This window comes from Lagenorhynchus albirostris, chromosome 8 (assembly GCF_949774975.1).
Source record: "Lagenorhynchus albirostris chromosome 8, mLagAlb1.1, whole genome shotgun sequence".
Taxonomy (NCBI): Eukaryota; Metazoa; Chordata; class Mammalia; order Artiodactyla; family Delphinidae; genus Lagenorhynchus; species Lagenorhynchus albirostris.
In genome coordinates, this window is record NC_083102.1 from 105,161,405 (window position 1) to 105,179,171 (window position 17,767).

The 17,767-nt window shown below is 40.7% G+C and overlaps 1 protein-coding gene across 1 annotated transcript in view; it reads right to left on the reverse strand.

Annotated features, from left to right (window-relative positions):
• ABCA13 (ATP binding cassette subfamily A member 13) overlaps positions 1–17,767 on the reverse strand; it is a 135,012-nt gene that overhangs the window by 66,095 nt on the left and 51,150 nt on the right. Inside the window, 5 exon segments of the mRNA XM_060156197.1 lie at positions 8,664–8,773; positions 9,368–9,494; positions 11,074–11,238; positions 15,791–15,960; positions 15,962–16,045. Coding sequence (XP_060012180.1) covers positions 8,664–8,773; positions 9,368–9,494; positions 11,074–11,238; positions 15,791–15,960; positions 15,962–16,045 — 656 coding nt within the window.

Consider the following 17,767-nt stretch of genomic DNA (forward strand, 5'->3'; position numbering starts at 1 on the left):
ATTGACTTTGTAACTACTTTATATATTATGTCTCTCTATTCTCTGTCTTTTTTGATCACTGTTTTTGCCTTTAAATTTCAGTATTTTCACATACAAAAAAATGTAAAACTTCCACATTTAAATATATCCATATTTTATATTAAGAATTTTATATTAGTATTCAGAAATAATTCCCCATTGAATAATGAATGTTTATATTTACTTGCATTATTTCTAGGTTTCTATGAGAAACATTACACACTGGTCTCAGGAAAATTTGGTAACACTATTACCAAGGTACTAGTAACATGGAATATATGAAGTGGTGAGGTTTTTGAGTGGGAGGTTAAAAGAAGTTAATTGCTGTTCCCAGAGAAATTATTTATAAAGATGAATCAATGACCTACACTTTTTAAGTACAAAATAAAACACTTCAAGTTTCACAACCATTTCTGTGGGCAGCCTGTTCACTTTTTAAAGTGCAAATAAAAGTGTCTGAGTTTTACCAAAAAAAAAAAAAAAATTCATGACGAGTATATATTCAGATAAGTACTATAACTTAAGTGTATCTATGTCTGAGAAAGATAGAAGTGTTGGTATATATCTTTCTGAAAGGAATATTTAAATATATACATTTTAACATATACTATATATTTAATACATAAGTATATTTAATATGTGATATATAAATATATATAATATATTTAAGATATAAAAACATATATGTAGTTATTGGGATCAGAAGGTATTACTGAGATCAGAATAATTAGGGTGTGGAAAAGGAGGCTGGTCTTAGGATCAAGAACAGATAAGAGAGGTGAACTGAAAGGAAAAATGTAAACAGGATTTGGGGTTGTTTCTTTTTTTTCCCACCATGTAAATATTTGCTTGTGGATAATCATCCATCAGTAGGACCAGCAGAAACTGATGCAGCCTCCACAATGCTGACGGGATATGACACTTACAAACACGTTCAACACGCACAGGACCTTGTTCCAAAGCTGCTTTCCACCCCCCGAGGAGCCTCCGAAATCTCATGAGCCTCCGAGCTCATTCCCAGGAGGGACCAGTCAGGTCGGCTGGGCTCTGAGTCAGCACCTCAGTCCTCCTGTTAGTCCAGTGTCACGAACGTTGGCCTAAATCCCAACTATCAGTTGTTTGGTGACTTGTACGTTGTGAACATGGATTCGAATCCTCTGCCCTCCCTGGAAGTCTGCGCTCCACTCAATCCTCTGAATCTCAGATTCCCAATTTGCTAAATTAGGATAACAGCCTTTTCCCAAAGTTGTTACAACTATTAGGTGATATTGAGAAAGCCAAGCCCCTAACACGGAGCTGGTGAGCATTTTAACACTGTGCTCGCCAAACAACAGGGCAGGTGGGTTTGGCCTGTGGTCTTCCAATTTGTGACCACTGCCATTATACCAGGAGCTCGTGATACTTTAAACCAAACTGGAATAGTCAGGACATAGTCTCAAGTTTGAGGATAAGCATTCACAAAAATTAATAACATGTCCTCAAACAAGAGACAAAAGGAACCCTAATCTAACAAATGACTGAATTGCTGTGTTTCAATTAGGTAGCAGTAAGTTATGAGGTTCCTGGGCAGAAATATACATACCAACTCTCTTTAGTTAAAAATTCCATTGTGTTCTAATTATCCATTTAATCCCTTGAATACCAATGTGCAATTAACATTACAAGTAATCAGTGTTAAAAATATAATTAATGCAAGAGTGATCTAGTTATAATTAAACTAATTACACAGACATGTAGCATAATAAGGGTCTTATAGACCATTATGGGGATGTAAATTTATTCTTCCTTTCAAGACCAGCTATTTGAATTTCATTTTCCAATTACTTGACAAATGATGGAATGGGATTATTAAGGAGAGAAACAGCCTTCCAGGGCTGAAAAAATAAACCATATACTTTTGTTTTCTTTTGACATTCTGATCCTTTTGTCCATATGTACTTGTAAAGAGAAATTAGGGGAAAGAAAATGCACCACACAATCAGCAAAAACTGCAGAGAAAAATCAGCAACATAACACTTGAGAGAGCTTCAACTGAACGTGGCATGGTTCCCTTTCCAGATGGTAGCTAGGATCTACGACCCCAACCCCACAGAGCTCATACACTCACTCAGCTGAACAGTTCTCTCTATTTTCTGTTCTTGAACATAATTAGTTCCAAATATTGACTTTTTATCAATAGTCATAGACTCACTGAAGTTTAATTGTATTCTCTACCCACAGATAGCAATGATTATAACAGTTAAGAACCATAAAAATCAACTATAATATAAAATAAAAATTAAATTAAAAACAAACAAACAAACAAGAGCCAACAGATAGCACAACGTTTAAACATGCAGAATTTGGAGTAAGACAGATATGCTTTCAGGTCTCCGACTGTCCTCACGGAAGCTAAGAAAGGGAACAGTCCTTACATGAGGAGTGCATGCCAGCTGCTGGACATTGAGACCTTGCTGAATCTTCCATGCCTGAGCCATCATCATTCCTAGTACAAGGATGAGGAAACCAGACTGGGGGGAAGGGGAGAGGCAAGAAAATGCCCCCTTAAGGAGTGAAAGGGATAACGAAGCACAAAGTAACCTTCTGATATATTCTAAATTTATCAGAATAATATAACCAAAAACAAACAAGCAAACAACTCCTAATTTTTCACCTCTGAGGGTGATTGGAAATCAATTGATTATCTTGAAAACTGAGTAGATAAAAAGGGAAAACAAAAACAAGCATTTATCTGTCCTTTTTTATATAAACTATACCTCTGGGTAGTGAAATAAAATGTAGTGACAGCAACTCCTTATAAAATTATTCCAGCTAGTAAATGAAAACAAAACGATAAGAGTTACAATACTACCATTTTGCAATTTCCAATGAATTAATGCATTAACCTTGGCATTAGACATCAAAAAAGGAGTGAAGACCAGATATCAGATGGTTCTTGATGAAAAAACAAAACAAAACAGAAACATTACCTCCTGCTTATTTATGTCAAAGGATAGACCTCAAGCCTGATGATACCTCTGGATCCAGCTGCAACTTGCAAGAAACAGGACAGAGCATCATGTTAGACCTCATCAATTGTATGCAATTAGCACAGTTCACAGGTAGGTCTCCGAGTCCAATGTCCCAGGATCAAAGGTAGACTATAAAGAAAGAAAAAAAGGAAGAGGGGACCTGGAGACTGAGGGTCTGAAAGTCCTACGAGGTCTCTACAAATGATAAAGGTCAAACGTTGATGTCCAGGGACAATCTGGGGTGATAAAGCCACACAGGGTCCTCTGACACAGGGGTGTGGTTGAGGCAGGGCAGGCTGACTGGCTTCCCAGTTAGCTGCCAGAGCTCTGGGTCTTGGCCTGAGTCTTGGTTATAAAAGTTTGCCTTATAAAAATATACTAAGCTACATTTTAAAAAATCAGGATAGGAGTTACCTTTGAAGGGGAGAAATGACTGGATAGCGATTTAAGGGGCCTTGTGCTGTTTCTTGAGTGAGACACAGATTACAAAAGGGTTTCACTTTGTGAAGATTCATTGAGATGTTCTTTCCTATAACGTCAATAAAAATTTTTTAAAGAAATTTTTAAAAATATATTAAACCAAAAACACAAGATTTTGAGTAAGTATAAATATTTTTCTATGTAAATTTTGGAAAGACAAAATCAAAATTATGTGTTATTTACAGAATAATGACAGCAATAATATCACACAGTAAATGTTTAGGGTCAAAGTAAAGCTGTACAAAGAATCATATTTATAGGCAATGATTTGATACTTTATTTAAAGATAAAAAGATTTTTAAAATCATTGAAATCAAGAAGTTAGAAATAAAACCACAAAACTAGATTGAGAAAAGCACGGTAGAGAGGTTAATAAAAATGACAAAATTTAATAAATTTGTCTGAAAAAATCTGAATTGCTGAAAAACTGAAAAAGAAATTGAATTGCTAAATAAATTCAATCTTTCATTCTTTTTAAAATAAAATAGTCAAAGTCTGGGAAGTACAAAGACATTTTTATAGGAAAAAAATCACAAGTTATACAGGCACAGAGAAGAGAAAAAATATAACTATTAAGATAATGATAGTTCTAACTCCATATAAGTAGTTTAAAATTTTTAATTAAGTAAATAAGTTTATTAGAAAACTTAAATTGTCAAAATAACAACAAAAATTAAAAACAGGAGTAATCTAATAGTAAGGATTTAAAATGAGATTTTTCAACAACAAACTAATTTTCATGATGAATCGTAAGTTTAAAATGCTATATAAAATTTAGCAAATAAGAAAATATTTAAATCCATGACAAAATAAAGTATACCACAGAGGGCTTCCTTGGTGGTGCAGTGGTTGAGAGTCCGCCTGCTGATGCAGGGGACACGGGTTCGTGCCCTGGTCCGGGAAGATCCCACGTGCCGCGGAGCGGCCGGGCCCGTGAGCCATGGCAGCTGGGCCTGTGCGTCCAGAGCCTGTGCTCCGCAACGGGAGAGGCCACAACAGTGAGAGGCCCGTGTACTGCAAAAAAAAAAAAAAAAAAAAGTATACCACAGAAAGATAAGGACAGATCAATAATCAGAAATTTTTATTTGTGACATAAACATGTCACAGGGATGAAATGTATGTGTGGGGAATATAGTCAACAATAACGTAATAACTTTGTGTGGTGACAGATGGTAACTAGACTTATCATGGTGATACAGTTGTAATGTATAGAAATATCAAATCACTATATTTTGCACCAGGACCTAACACAGTGTTGCAGGTCAATTATACTTCAGACAAACAAACAAACTCACAGAAAAAGAGATGAGATCTGTGGTTAGCAGAGGAGGGCATAGGGGGAAGGGGAACTGGGTGAAGGCTGTCAAAAGGTACAACTTCCAGTTATAAGGTAAATAAATAAGTACTAGGCATGTAATGTACCACATGATTAATACAATTAACAGTGCAGTGTGTTACATATGAAAGTTGTTTAGAGAATACATCCTAAGAGTTCTCATCACAAGGGAAATATGTTTTTTTCTTTTATTTTATACCTAAATAAAATGATGAATGTTCACTAAACTTGTGATAATCATTCCACGATGTATGTAAGTCAGATCATTATGCTGTACTCCTTAAACATATATAGTTTATAAATTTATACTGTTATGTCAATTATATCTCAATGAAACCAAAAGAAAAAAAATAAGTGAGTTATAAGATACACTGCTATTTAACATTGTTTCAACGGTTTTAGGGAAAGCAAAAAGGAACCTGGAATCAGAGGCATTACCACAGGAGGAAAAGGAGATGTTTCATGAATTATTGGGATAAGCATTGTATCCTAGATGGATTAAAATCCTTTTTAAAAGGAATTAGATTTATTTCAGTGAATGAAAAATATACAACGTTTGCAGAAAAGAAGACACAGCATTCACATGCCAGTTCTTTTCAAAGTAATCTATAAATGCAACATAAAATCAATTAAAATTCCAGTGAAAATTGTGAACACAATGCTTTACACTTTTTTCTCCACATTAAAAAAATAAAATGATTCAAATGAACTTATATACAAAACAGAAACAGACCCACAGACATAACAAACTTATGGTTACCAAAGGGGAAAGTGGAGGAGGGATAAATTAGGAGTTTGGGGTTAACATAAACACACAACTATGTATAAAACAGACAAACAACAAGGTCCTGCTGTATAGCCCAGGGAACTATACTCGATAGTTTGTAATAAACTATAAGGGAAAAGAATCTGAAAAAACATATATATATATATATATATATATATATGCGTATAACTGAATCACTTTGCTGTACCCCTGAAACTAACACATTGTAAATCAACTATACTTAAATTAAAAAGAAATGACTAATAGATATTTATCTACTTCATTCACTGCTCTGTAACAAGCATGTAGAATAGAAAAACACACTCAAAAATAAATATCTCTGTGCATCAGAAACAAGAGAGTACAGGACGTAGGGTCTGAAGCCACTGGTCACTGCGTTCTGACCTGAATTACACACAGCAGCTAGGAATCGGGCCCCTGCGAGGTAACGGGGACTAAATGCACTCATATAGGGATGCAGAGGGACCAGAGCCCAGCTTAGTGTGTGACACCTGGGTCTAGAGCCCCACCTCTCCCGGGAGGAGGCTGAGAAGGTGACGTGGAGGCTGCTCATCTTCCAGGCCAGGTCCCAGAGTGAGACCAGGATCTGGCGATGCAAGGACTCACATGGGCCATCCACCTGTGGCCGCAGGACGGGAACCCCAAACTTTCAACATACGACCTGGCCCTGGACGAGAGATCTAGGGAGTAAATAGCGGAAAGAGCGGCAAACTGATACACAGAAGGTGACAGCAAAAGAGAGAATGAGAGTAAAACCACATAAACTCACTCGCGAGGTAAACCAGCAACATCTCTAGCCATGAAAAAACCAAAGAAGAAAGTCCCAAAAAATAAACAATTAAGACATGAGTTACCTCCTGATGAAGACAAATTCATCAGGATGAATAAATCTAAGACAGATATGCAAGGATTCTATAAAGAAAAGTGCAACATACTGAATCGATGCTTTTTAAATAACCTGAATAAATGGGTAACTACCAGACTTAAGGATAAGGAAGACAAAATATCATAGAGGTGCAAATCTCTTCAAATTATAAAATAAATTTGATTCAATTCCAATCAAGGTTCAAATATTTCGACATTCTTATACAGGTTACCAAAATGATTCTAAAAATAATACCTCGTAAAGGGCCCAAAGTAATCCAGACTGTCCTGGAAATGAAAAACCAGGAAGACGGATAGGTGGTGCAACCCACCAGGATGCATCTGAAGCAGGAGGTGGCAAAGCTGAGTCCCAGCCTGGCTGAGCACTCGGTACAGAGCAGGAGATGCTTCCAACTGACAGACGAAAGACACATGGCTGTAAAAATGGCCGTAGGCAAACTGGAATTCAGGAGCAGAAAAAGAAATCAGATTGTTTTCCCATTACACCATATATTCAATTATAAACTCCATATAAATTAGAAACATGAATGCAGAATAGAAGCCTCTGAAAAGAAACTATGGAGAACAGTTTTATTACTTTAGAAAGAGAATTTCCTGAGACTCAAAAAGCAAGAGATAGCAAAGGAAAAAACAGAATAAATCAGTCTTATCAAAACTGAGAACCTCTACACACACAAACTTTTAAAACAGAGTTAAAATACAAGGTACCACTGAAGCTAATACTTAAAACATATAAAGCACGCAAAGGATTAATTACTAGTTGAATGTATTAAAAACTCGTACACAATGAGTAACAAAAAGACAACCTTATAAGAAAAGAACAATGGTCATGACAGACGACTGGCAGAAAGAAACCCCGGGCAACAGATAAATGTGGGGCGAGCGCTCCGTCAAGTTCATGAGTCATCAAGAAAATGCAAATTAATCTAACAGTGAAATGGCATGCCCACCAGGCTTCTAAAAAATTAAATCTTTTAATAAATATTGTTGAAGAGGATTATGAAATGTTCATGCAATAAGTATAAATGAAGTCTACACAATGATCTTTATGATCGTGTCTGATTTTAAAATACACATCTCTCTACATATTTAATCACCTACATTTCACATACACACAGACACATGCAGATAATAGATAAAATTAGATATATACACACAGATATCTATGCATGTTTAAATTAAACTAGTAGGAGACATACGAATATTAACACTGGGTTTTAGTATCACAGGAACAATTCCTGTCTTCCTGGTGCCTGGCACACCATAGATGGACAATAAACTATTTGTTGATGCAAAGAATCAGCTAATTAATGGATGATTATGATATTTTTGAACTTTTTTCAATTATGAATGTATTTGAACCTATATAAGAAAAATCTCAAGCAAATTAGTTCCAAGTCTACTTAGGAATAACTCTAGGATCCCAGGTAGACAGACTGTGAAATCAAGTCCAGCACTGAGAACTTGGTGGCTATATCATGACCTTCAGAGAATGTAGCACAAGGCATGTCTCTTTCTTTATGTCAGTTCAACGACAGATTTCTGAAATCTGTTATCAAGTTACAATGAATTCGCTATAGTAGGAAGAGCAGAAAGATATAGGCCAGGACGTCATCACACAGCACTGAGAATCAGAAGAGCGGGGTAGAGGACGGGATTTGGGAACAGTGATAGGATTGGGACGCACACGAATGGCACGCTATTGGAAGACTAGCTGGAAAACTGCTGTACTGCCCGAAAGATGAGGTCCGGGTGGGCAAACGATGAAACCACCATGCCCCTTCTGGTCCCTGCACTGGGGGAGGGCGTCTGAAGCTCCAACAGATGGCAAAGCAAGAAGAACCAGCCCCTGACTACTCCTTGCTCCCCTGGGTTCATGGGGCAGAGCAGCCGGCGCCCCTGGAAGGGGTCAGCCCTGGGCAGCTTTTGCCAACACCTCCTCTACCCTCTGGCCAGAAATGTCAAGTTCATTTCATTCCCATCTGGAGGCTCTTTTCCCCCTTGTGAGGAGTGGCCATTGGAAAGTAAATTGGAGGGAAATGATCTCCTCTGACTTTAGTGCACAGGACTGAAGGGAGGCTGGGGTCTCTGGCCTTGATGATGATCTCTACAGGCAGCAAAACAATTAAATCCGATTAAATCTTACCCCATGGGAGTCCTGAGGATGGTGTGTCCCGAGCTTGGAGGCAGGTTCCTGGTCAGCATTTTGAATGTGGTGGTTTTCCCAGCTCCGTTCACCTGTAGAAGCCGAAAGCACTGAGAGGAGAAAACAAACAAACCATAAACTCAAAATTATATCGGAAACAACACTTGCTTTCACCCAACTCTGAGTTGATATTTTTGGCTTGTGTTATTTGTAGACTTTTACAATCATAAAATAAATGTATAACGCGTTTTATAGCTCATGCAGTACTTCTGAAATCACCGTGGCATTTGAGTGGCGTAATTTCAGTGCTAATTCACAGACGAGTAAGCAAATTCACGTCTGGAAAACTCAAGAGGCTGAGAAGTAAAGGCCAACTACCACAAATTATGCTGAAATTTCCTGTCCTATCCAGGGCGCACCCAACAGGCTCCCAACCATGTCCCTCTGGTAAGCGCAATATTTTTTAGGAGTCACATCATCATTATCATTATTATTCCCCTGCCTTCCTCTCTGTCTCTGTCTCTGAATCTCTCCGTCTCTGGCTCTCTCCTCTCACTCCGACTGTAGCCTAACGCTGACACTAATCAAGAAGGCCCTCTATTCCCATACTCTCGCTCAGCACCAGGTCACATCTCCTGCTTCACTCTGTCTTACATTCCGTGGAGGAAACAATGGCCTCACTCTTTCACGGCCCCAGCCTCTACCTTGAACCTTTGGATATCCTTAGCTGGGGATTCTGTGGTGGAAACTGAGACGTTTCCATTCTTACTGATCTCCTTCCAGAACACTTGTTTCCTGATGTCTCCTGACCTAAGCTGGCTTCCTGGTTCCCTGAACCCTGGAAAAGAGACTGTTCTGGGTTTCTTCTGGCCAAGCCCACCTGCTTATCACAGAACCCTATTTTGTAGCTCCAGGTGCCACCTGCTTCAACACTCATGCTTCCCCCACCTTGACTGGGTCTCTCCCACGCTCTGATATAGGGGTCCATCCTGCTGCAGACCTGTCCTGTCCCATGTCACTCGTGTCACAGACCACACCTGAGCTGCTATCCCAGGTACAAGCCATCAGCCTATCTGAACTCTATCTACCCTCCTGGCTTAGGCTTAAGTTTATCTGAACCGTCCTTTTTCATAAAGTTCTGCACACCCCCTGCCTTCCCCACTCCCACGATGCTCCCGTTCCTCCTTCGAGGCCCCCTCTCTGGACTTACAGCTCTGAGGCGATTCACTCTGTGCCTTTGACCCTTGCCCTGCTGTTATGCAACACTGTGTATGTTTGTTATCTGCCGTTTCCTACCTGATTATTAATTCCTAGAGGGACGGGGACACATCTTAGCCACCTGTCTCTTCTGCAGGCTCTTGCACAGGACTTTACCTCTAAGTCATTAAACTCAGATGCTCGTTAACAGCCTAGTGAAGAGAACCAAAAGGTAAATGCATCTTGGATCATCTCAGAGACTTGGAGCATCTCTCACAGGAAGTTTTCCAAGTTTTTCTCTCACACTTTAGTTTAAAACTAAAGGAGAGGTAGTAGCAAGACAGACGTTTATTTTTTAAAGCAAGGGTAAGAAAACATTTCCATAAGATGGCAAAAATCATGTAGCTAGTCTTAGAGTTGAGTAGCCAACAACTGCACAAACCACTTCTTTAACTTCTGTCCCATTGGACCACACACCTCGGTGAGGGTCTAAGGGTCCCTGGATGGATTCAGACGCATCTCTTGGCTTCTCTTTACCTCAGATCCGCTCACAAATAGAGCATGGATACCAATCAGATAACGATATAACATACTTTGAATCTCTCAGAAGCTTGGTACAATGTGAATGCGAGATACTCTTTTTCTTTTTAACAGTTAATTAAAGGTAATCATTTTCCAGAACTGATTTCCCTTTATGCATTAAACACATGTTGGGAACAATTTGTATGGCTTCTGTCAGTTCAGATTAAACATTTCTACTAGAATTAATGACACACACATTCACGGAAAAACAACTCTGAGCTATGGCTATAGTGTGCGAGTGTTTCTACCTTTCCAGAATAGCATATTACTAGACGGGCTTAATTGGCCACTTAAAGAGTACTGAAGTCCAAGCAGGAATTAGAAGTGGTTTACTTAGTTAATTGGATTTATAAAATATTTGCGCTCAATAGAGTCACCCCATAAGCCAAACTAATTAAAACTCACTGATCACTTACATTTTAAAAATTATGAGACAGAAAAAACCCCATCACTCAATCAGCAGAGTTTTCACTAGGGAAAGAGTCGACTGACTCTCCACCTAGACCCTGCAGAGATTCCTGAAATGTGAAGCTGCTCTTAGTTTCCACTTCAGATATCCTGAGAATAACATGAACAGATGGACAATTAGAGTGACGGTGGTTTGCAAAGGTACAAACAGAAGCTTTCTTACCTCTCCCCTGAGTAAGCCCTCTTGAAGAAGCCTCTGTAACTCTTATTAAGGTTGTACAACACGAGAATGTCTCCACTAGTTCTGCCTTCCAACACCCTCACTTGCTCTTTTTCAACATCTACGTCCTTGGAAGATGTGACTGTGCCTCGAATGGCAGAGTGACCCCTGGGAGGGTAAGTCAGAGTTAATTCACACCTGGGAAATGGACCGGAAGAATCTAGAGGGAGAGAAAGGTCAGAGGTCATCTGAACAGAAGACGTGGTCCCCAGAGTCTGCGGTACCAGCTCTGGCCCACGCACCCGAGTTCTGCATCCCGTTGGCCAGTTACTATCAGGGGTCAACATTCATCCTCTAACGCAAAGGAAATGTACATCAGCCTAAAAGACAGTGACGTGGATGGACACCAAACTCAAACTACTTTTCAATTTTACGAGCAATAAAGTCATGCCAGACTTTTGTGCTAGAGGACAAGTAATTTATCGCAAAGGTATAAGAAATCAACTTTGACCACTTTTAGCAAACAGGCTCTTTAATAAAGTAGATTACCCACAAAAGTCCCCAAACACTATGGCTCCGTAGCACGTGCTGGATGGTGTAGAAGGATGCACAGCAAGCACTCAGCAGACACCTGTCAGATGAACATAAAGTGAACTTTCACCTCTGATTTGTTGACTCAAAATCTGAGCTAGCTCACTTTCCAATCTTCCTTATGATTTTCTTTCTGGTGCATTTTAGCTTTCAAGTAAATCTCAATTTCTGCAAACTGTAATATGCCCATATTTTAATAACTAAATGAGTACAGACAATGAGACAGTATTGTACCGACATCAGTTTCCTGGTTTTATCAATGTAACATTGTGATGTACTGTATTATTACATTATCACAGTATCACTGGGAGCGTACATAGGCTCTCTCTGTACTAATATTGCTATTTCTTGTGAGCTTTAAACTATTTTAAAATTAAAAGGTATTAAAAATAAAATAAAATATCCACATCTAGATCCCAGTGGCCCCAGCTCCTTTCCCTGTATTATTTTTTCCATACCTGCAATCACCACTGGAAAAACATATAATTTTTCAAGATCCAACGTAGATGATGAGAAAACATAGCTACTCAGGAGTATGTGTTATATGGTATAATTTACATAATATTCAAAAGCATGAGAAAGGAATCAGTGGTGATAAAAATAGCAGCGCTTATCTACAGAGTGGGGATGACCCGCAGGGGACTGTGGAGGGCTTCTGAGCGGCTCTTGCTCCTGTCTGGGAGAAGGGAACACAGGTGTGCTCAGTTTATGGAGATCCACTGAGCTGTACACTTTTCTTGCTGACTGTTGTCCCCCCCTTTCCCAGGGGAGGGTGCGTCCTGGCCCTTCAGCCTGGCCTGGCTGTCCAGAGGTCGTCTCTCCCTGTACCAGGACCTGGTGCCATCTAACCCCTCCCTGTTTCCGGGCTGCATCAGTTAATTCTCCTCATTAGCATCACCTGGGAAGCTTTACACCTGCTCCCTGGTCTTGTCCCCAGAGGGCGTCTGCCCCCAGGGTTCCGGTGCAGATGCCTACTGGTTACATCTCAAGTGGCTCTGATGGATGGGGGGCACTGAGCAAGGTCACTGCTTGTCAGCCTCCTCTCAGCAACACACATGCAGCTCGTCCCCCTGCGCTCAGAAGTGGGCCACTTGGCCGTCTTCCAACTGCCGATCATGAAAAACGGCATCTGCGTTACAAAGGAAGGATCCTGACGGGCGCTGGTGAAGCAGGACTTTGCAGGGATTCAGCTGATGTATCTGAAGGGAGACGCTGCCCTGGGCTGTGTGGCTCCTTGGACCCAACCAGGGCCTGGGGTACAGAGAGCAGAGTCCAGCCCCAGACCAGAGAGAGAACAAACAGGAACCCCCCAAAGCCCACCCACCCTGACTCGGGTGTGGCCGGAGCTCAGGTTCCGATGGAGACCCAGATCTGAGCAGACAACACCGGCGGCAGCAGGACTGCAGGACGGGGACAGGTGCCGGGCAGGGAAGGGCGCCGGGCAGGTGGGGGACACGCCGCTTGGGAGGGGTCACAGGAAGCATCTGTGTAGATGCAGAGGGCAGGGTCTTCCTATTCTTTCCATGATCTGACTGCGACAGTGTAAAACAGTTCCTGCGTGAAGGAACGCAGAGTCAAGCAGAGAGTAACAGACAAACGCTGTGAAGCAACACTGGTACAAATGGCACTGTGTTGAAATCATGCCATTTGCAGCAACATGGGTGGACCCAGAGATTCTCATACTTAGTGACGTAAGTCAGACAGAGACAAATACCATATGATATCGCTTATATGCGCAATCTAAAAAGAGGCTACAAATGAACTTACCTACAAAACTGAAATAAAGTCACAGATGTAGGAAACAAATTTATGATTACTGGGGGGTAAGGGGGAGCAATTGGGAGATTGGGACTGACATATACACATTACTATATATAAAATAGATAACTAATAAGGACCTACTGTAGAGCACAGGGAACTCTACTCAGTACTCTGTAATGACCTATATGGGAAAAAAAATCTAAGAAAGAGTGGATACATGTATATATAAAACTGATTCACTTTGCTGTACACCTGAAACTAACACAACATTGTAAATCAACTACACTCCAATAAAAATTTTAAAAATAGAAAAACAACAACAACAACAAAAAAAAAAACACAGACGGCCCTGATGAAGAAAACAGGCTCTACTGGAAACACGGGGAGGATGTCAAGCCTAGCCTGGGAGACGGGAGGGGCACGAGGAGGGTCCTGGAGGCGGGGCAGTCAGTCCTGGCAAAGGACCAGCCCAGGCAGGGGACCAGACGCCAACGTCAGGGGTGGGGGCAGAGGGGACACCCCATGCAGCATCCCTGGGTGTGAGGGGCTGGACTGGAGGGGCCTGGCTGAGAACCGTGGACCTATCTTTCAGCCAATGATTAGTGACCTGGTTAGATCTGGATTTTAAAAACACATGAATTTGGTCAGATCATTATTGTGACAGTTGTCCATAAAGGAGTGATAGGCAACTAATGTCCAAATTACATTAAATTTCTGGACTCTGTAACCTTCACATTGACAAAGAACAACAAATATTGACTATTTACTGTGAATAACAAAGATGTTATTCTTTTTTAAATAAATTTATTTATTGTATTTATTGATTTTTGGCTGTGTTGGGTCTTCATTGCTGCACACGGGCTTTCTCTAGTTGCTGCGAGCAGGCGCCACTCCTCATTGCAGCACGCAGGCCTCTCATTGCAGTGGCTTCTCTTGTTGCGGAGCGCAGGCTCTAGGCGCATGGGCTTCAGTAGTTGTGGCACGCCGGGTCAGTAGTCGTGACTCACAGGCTCTAGAGCGCAGGCTCAGTAGTTGTGGTGCACAGGCTTAGTTGCTCCGCGGCATGTGGGATCTTCCCGGACCAGGGCTTGAACCCGTGTCCCCTGTGACAGGCAGATTCTTAACCACTGCACCACCAGGGGAGCCCTGAGGACGTTATCCTAAAACATGGTTTCACTTATACTTTACCAAGTAAAGGTAATACCGGAAGTCTTGAAAGAAAGATCTTTCAGTGCTGCAGGAGGATGGGACACCCTGAAATCTGCCGAAGGGGATTCTACAGAACAGGGTTCACAACAGATCAGACTGGTGAGGGCCAATTACTGAACCAATTACGCTTGAAAGGCACTCAGACTTCTATTTCAAACGCAGTCAGTATTGGAAATCTACAGATTCCAGGGGGATTGTGGCCAATTCTAGAGCTTTGTGATGTGTATTCAAAATGGTTCTCCGCTTGAGCAGATTAAAGGGGTTATAAAGGAGGTACGTCGATGAAGTGACTGAGACAGGGAAATCCTATAAGGAAATCACCACAAAATGCTAACAGTGTGTCTATAATCTTTAATAGGTTCTCCTGTGATATGGTCCTAATTAGTGATTTCTCCAGAAAGGATCCCTTTCTTGGAAAGAGCAAGTCGACAGATTCAGGCCACAAGCATTACGGAGGGAGAGACACGCATTGTGGACCCTACACAGGAAAGCACATTCCTTTCTTAATATTTAAAATGCATTATCTGACAGTACTTCAGATCTCCTTGCAAAACCACCTGAAACCCTATTGAGGATACAGGGAGGTGGGTGTAAGGATGCTGTGTGGCACAGGTACACGCAGATGCGTATGGTCAGCCCACACACGCACGTATACCCCTTGGACTTTCATCCTCAGCTAAGAAACAGGAGAACGTTATTAGCATCATTAATTAAATAATATTAAATCAATAAGAAGAACATGATAAGCAGTAGTAGCAACAGGGTAAGTGGTTATCGGCACTGGATTTCCATACATTCCTGCTTTTAGGAGTTGATGCTATTTCACCATAAAAGTAAATTATATTATGGCATCAACCAAATTCACCTTAGATGCTACAATCAAAATAAGAGGAAAACTGAGCAATACTAAAGGAGAAAATTCATTGAGGCAATTGAAAAACTGGATCGATTATCTCACAGGTTGACCCCTTGCTCTTGACATTCTCCTTCCTAATGTCGTTCATTCACTAATAAAAAAACAAATAAACAAAAACAAAGCAAACAAAAAACCCCGTAAAATCCTAACTAACAGAAGTGTGTATGACACTGATCAGAACGTTTCTTGTCTTGCAGCCTCCAGGCTGGAGTTGCCATCAAGGACGGGCCCCGAGGGACATACCTGGGCCACTGCCAGAGGTCCCCATGCAGCAGGGCCTTCAGGAGGAGAAGGACCATCCCTTGTACCGCCAGCTGCACAAAGATCCAGCCCAGGAAGCTCATCTCGAAGAGGCTCATGTACAAATCGATGCCGAAGTTGTGGGTCAGGTTGTATCTGATCTGATTGTAACAAGAGTTCTATCAGGCCTTGACCCAGGCAGAATTGAGGGAAAATAGTGAAGACCCACTTGGGGACGTCGCAGATGTTCTGCAAATTCTGTACAATGAAAGAAAGAGAAAGCAAATTAAGAGCTTTTTGTAGAGAAAGATTATAAAACCGCCAATTATATATCTCATACTCAGTAATGTCCAGTTCTCCCTTATCACGCAAATTTACAGCTGTCCACAATGAGTAGTCTCAACTAGTGTGATCTGGAGACAATAGAAAATTCAATGAAGAATTTTAGGGGTATGTATTGTTATTATATTACAGTTTATTGTCTTCTGCATATAGACATGGGAAAACCATGAAAGGTTCATTTAATTTTCCCTTAGTTCTGGTCTTCACTGACTACCACTATTTACAGATTTCATCCAGTCCTAAAGGAATGTATTAATCTCACTTTTCATAAAACTATGTCCCTGGATCAAACTATCCCCACTATTTACAGATTTCATCCAGTCCTAAAGGAATGTATTAATCTCACTTTTCATAAAACTATGTCCCTGGATCAAATAATATGTCCCTGGATCAAAACTATGTCCCTGGATCATAAAACTATGTCCCTGGATCAAATAATGTACGACATGAAAGATTTTTGTCTTCCTAGTTATAAGGTGGAAATAGGAGACTATTACAGCTTTTAAGTCAGGATCTTACAGTTCAGGAAATAGTTAATAATGAGGACTCAGATCTGACTGTAAGGGATTCACACTGGTGTCTATTCCCATGTGAACAGAGCTGTTCTAACGCATGACACTCAGCAAATAATCTACACGTGTGATGGGCGTGGCTACGCAAATTCACAGAACAGCAATTTATGAGTGTCTAATTCACAATATGTGGGACTGATCAAGTAGAGAAATAAATTACTGAAACTATGAGTTTTTCATCTACCTACATCGCCCTCCCGTCAAAAGACAGCCTCAGCGGTGAGAGAGAGAGATGATCCACATCCTGAGTTAGAACCCAAAATGCCTTTTCTGTACACATCAGCTTAGAAACTGTGATTTGGTAAAAAGTAAAATGCTCATATTAATGTTGTCGTTTGTATACACAATGGTTAATACCACTTACACTGCCATTTGATACTGATCTGAAAATCTAGTCACCTTTCTTGTCTTATTCCGTGATTTCATAAGAATATATTGCCCCTTGAACTTACAGAGGAATATTTGAAATCACCCATTTATCACGTTGAGTGTTTTAAGCAAACTGTATCAAAATAAAGAGCAAAGGAAAAGAAAGACCTTAGCAACAGCAATGAAATGCCTTTTATTATCTGTTAACAATTGAGTTTGACCCATTTTTTTGCCAACAACTTCCTGCTTGCTGATTTCTCTCCAGGTGAGTGACGCTACTTATAACAGGAGGGAAAGCCTCCCACTCACCTTAGCCTAGAATCTCAAGATTCCTGACCCTTCTCTTCTGTGTGTGACCCGTCCCCTGGGGCGGGGATTGTCCCCCTTGAGTCTGTCTTCCTCCCCCTTTAGTTCAGGACCAGGATCCACATCATATCTGAGCTCCGATGGGGACGAGGGAAGCCCTGTTCTGCCTCCTCCAATTTCAATGTTCTCCTCAAGCTAAAGCCAGTGGCTCATTCTGCTAGCTGCTACTTAAAGGCTAAAGACACTAATACAGATTAGTGTCAATAAGAGATCTATAAAAATCACCAAAATAAATTGTTCCACTGGATGCATAATGAATGTTTACAGAGCTCACTGCTTCTGTACAAACGTGAGGCACAACAGCAGCAAATAAGATGAGCCGTCACTGCAG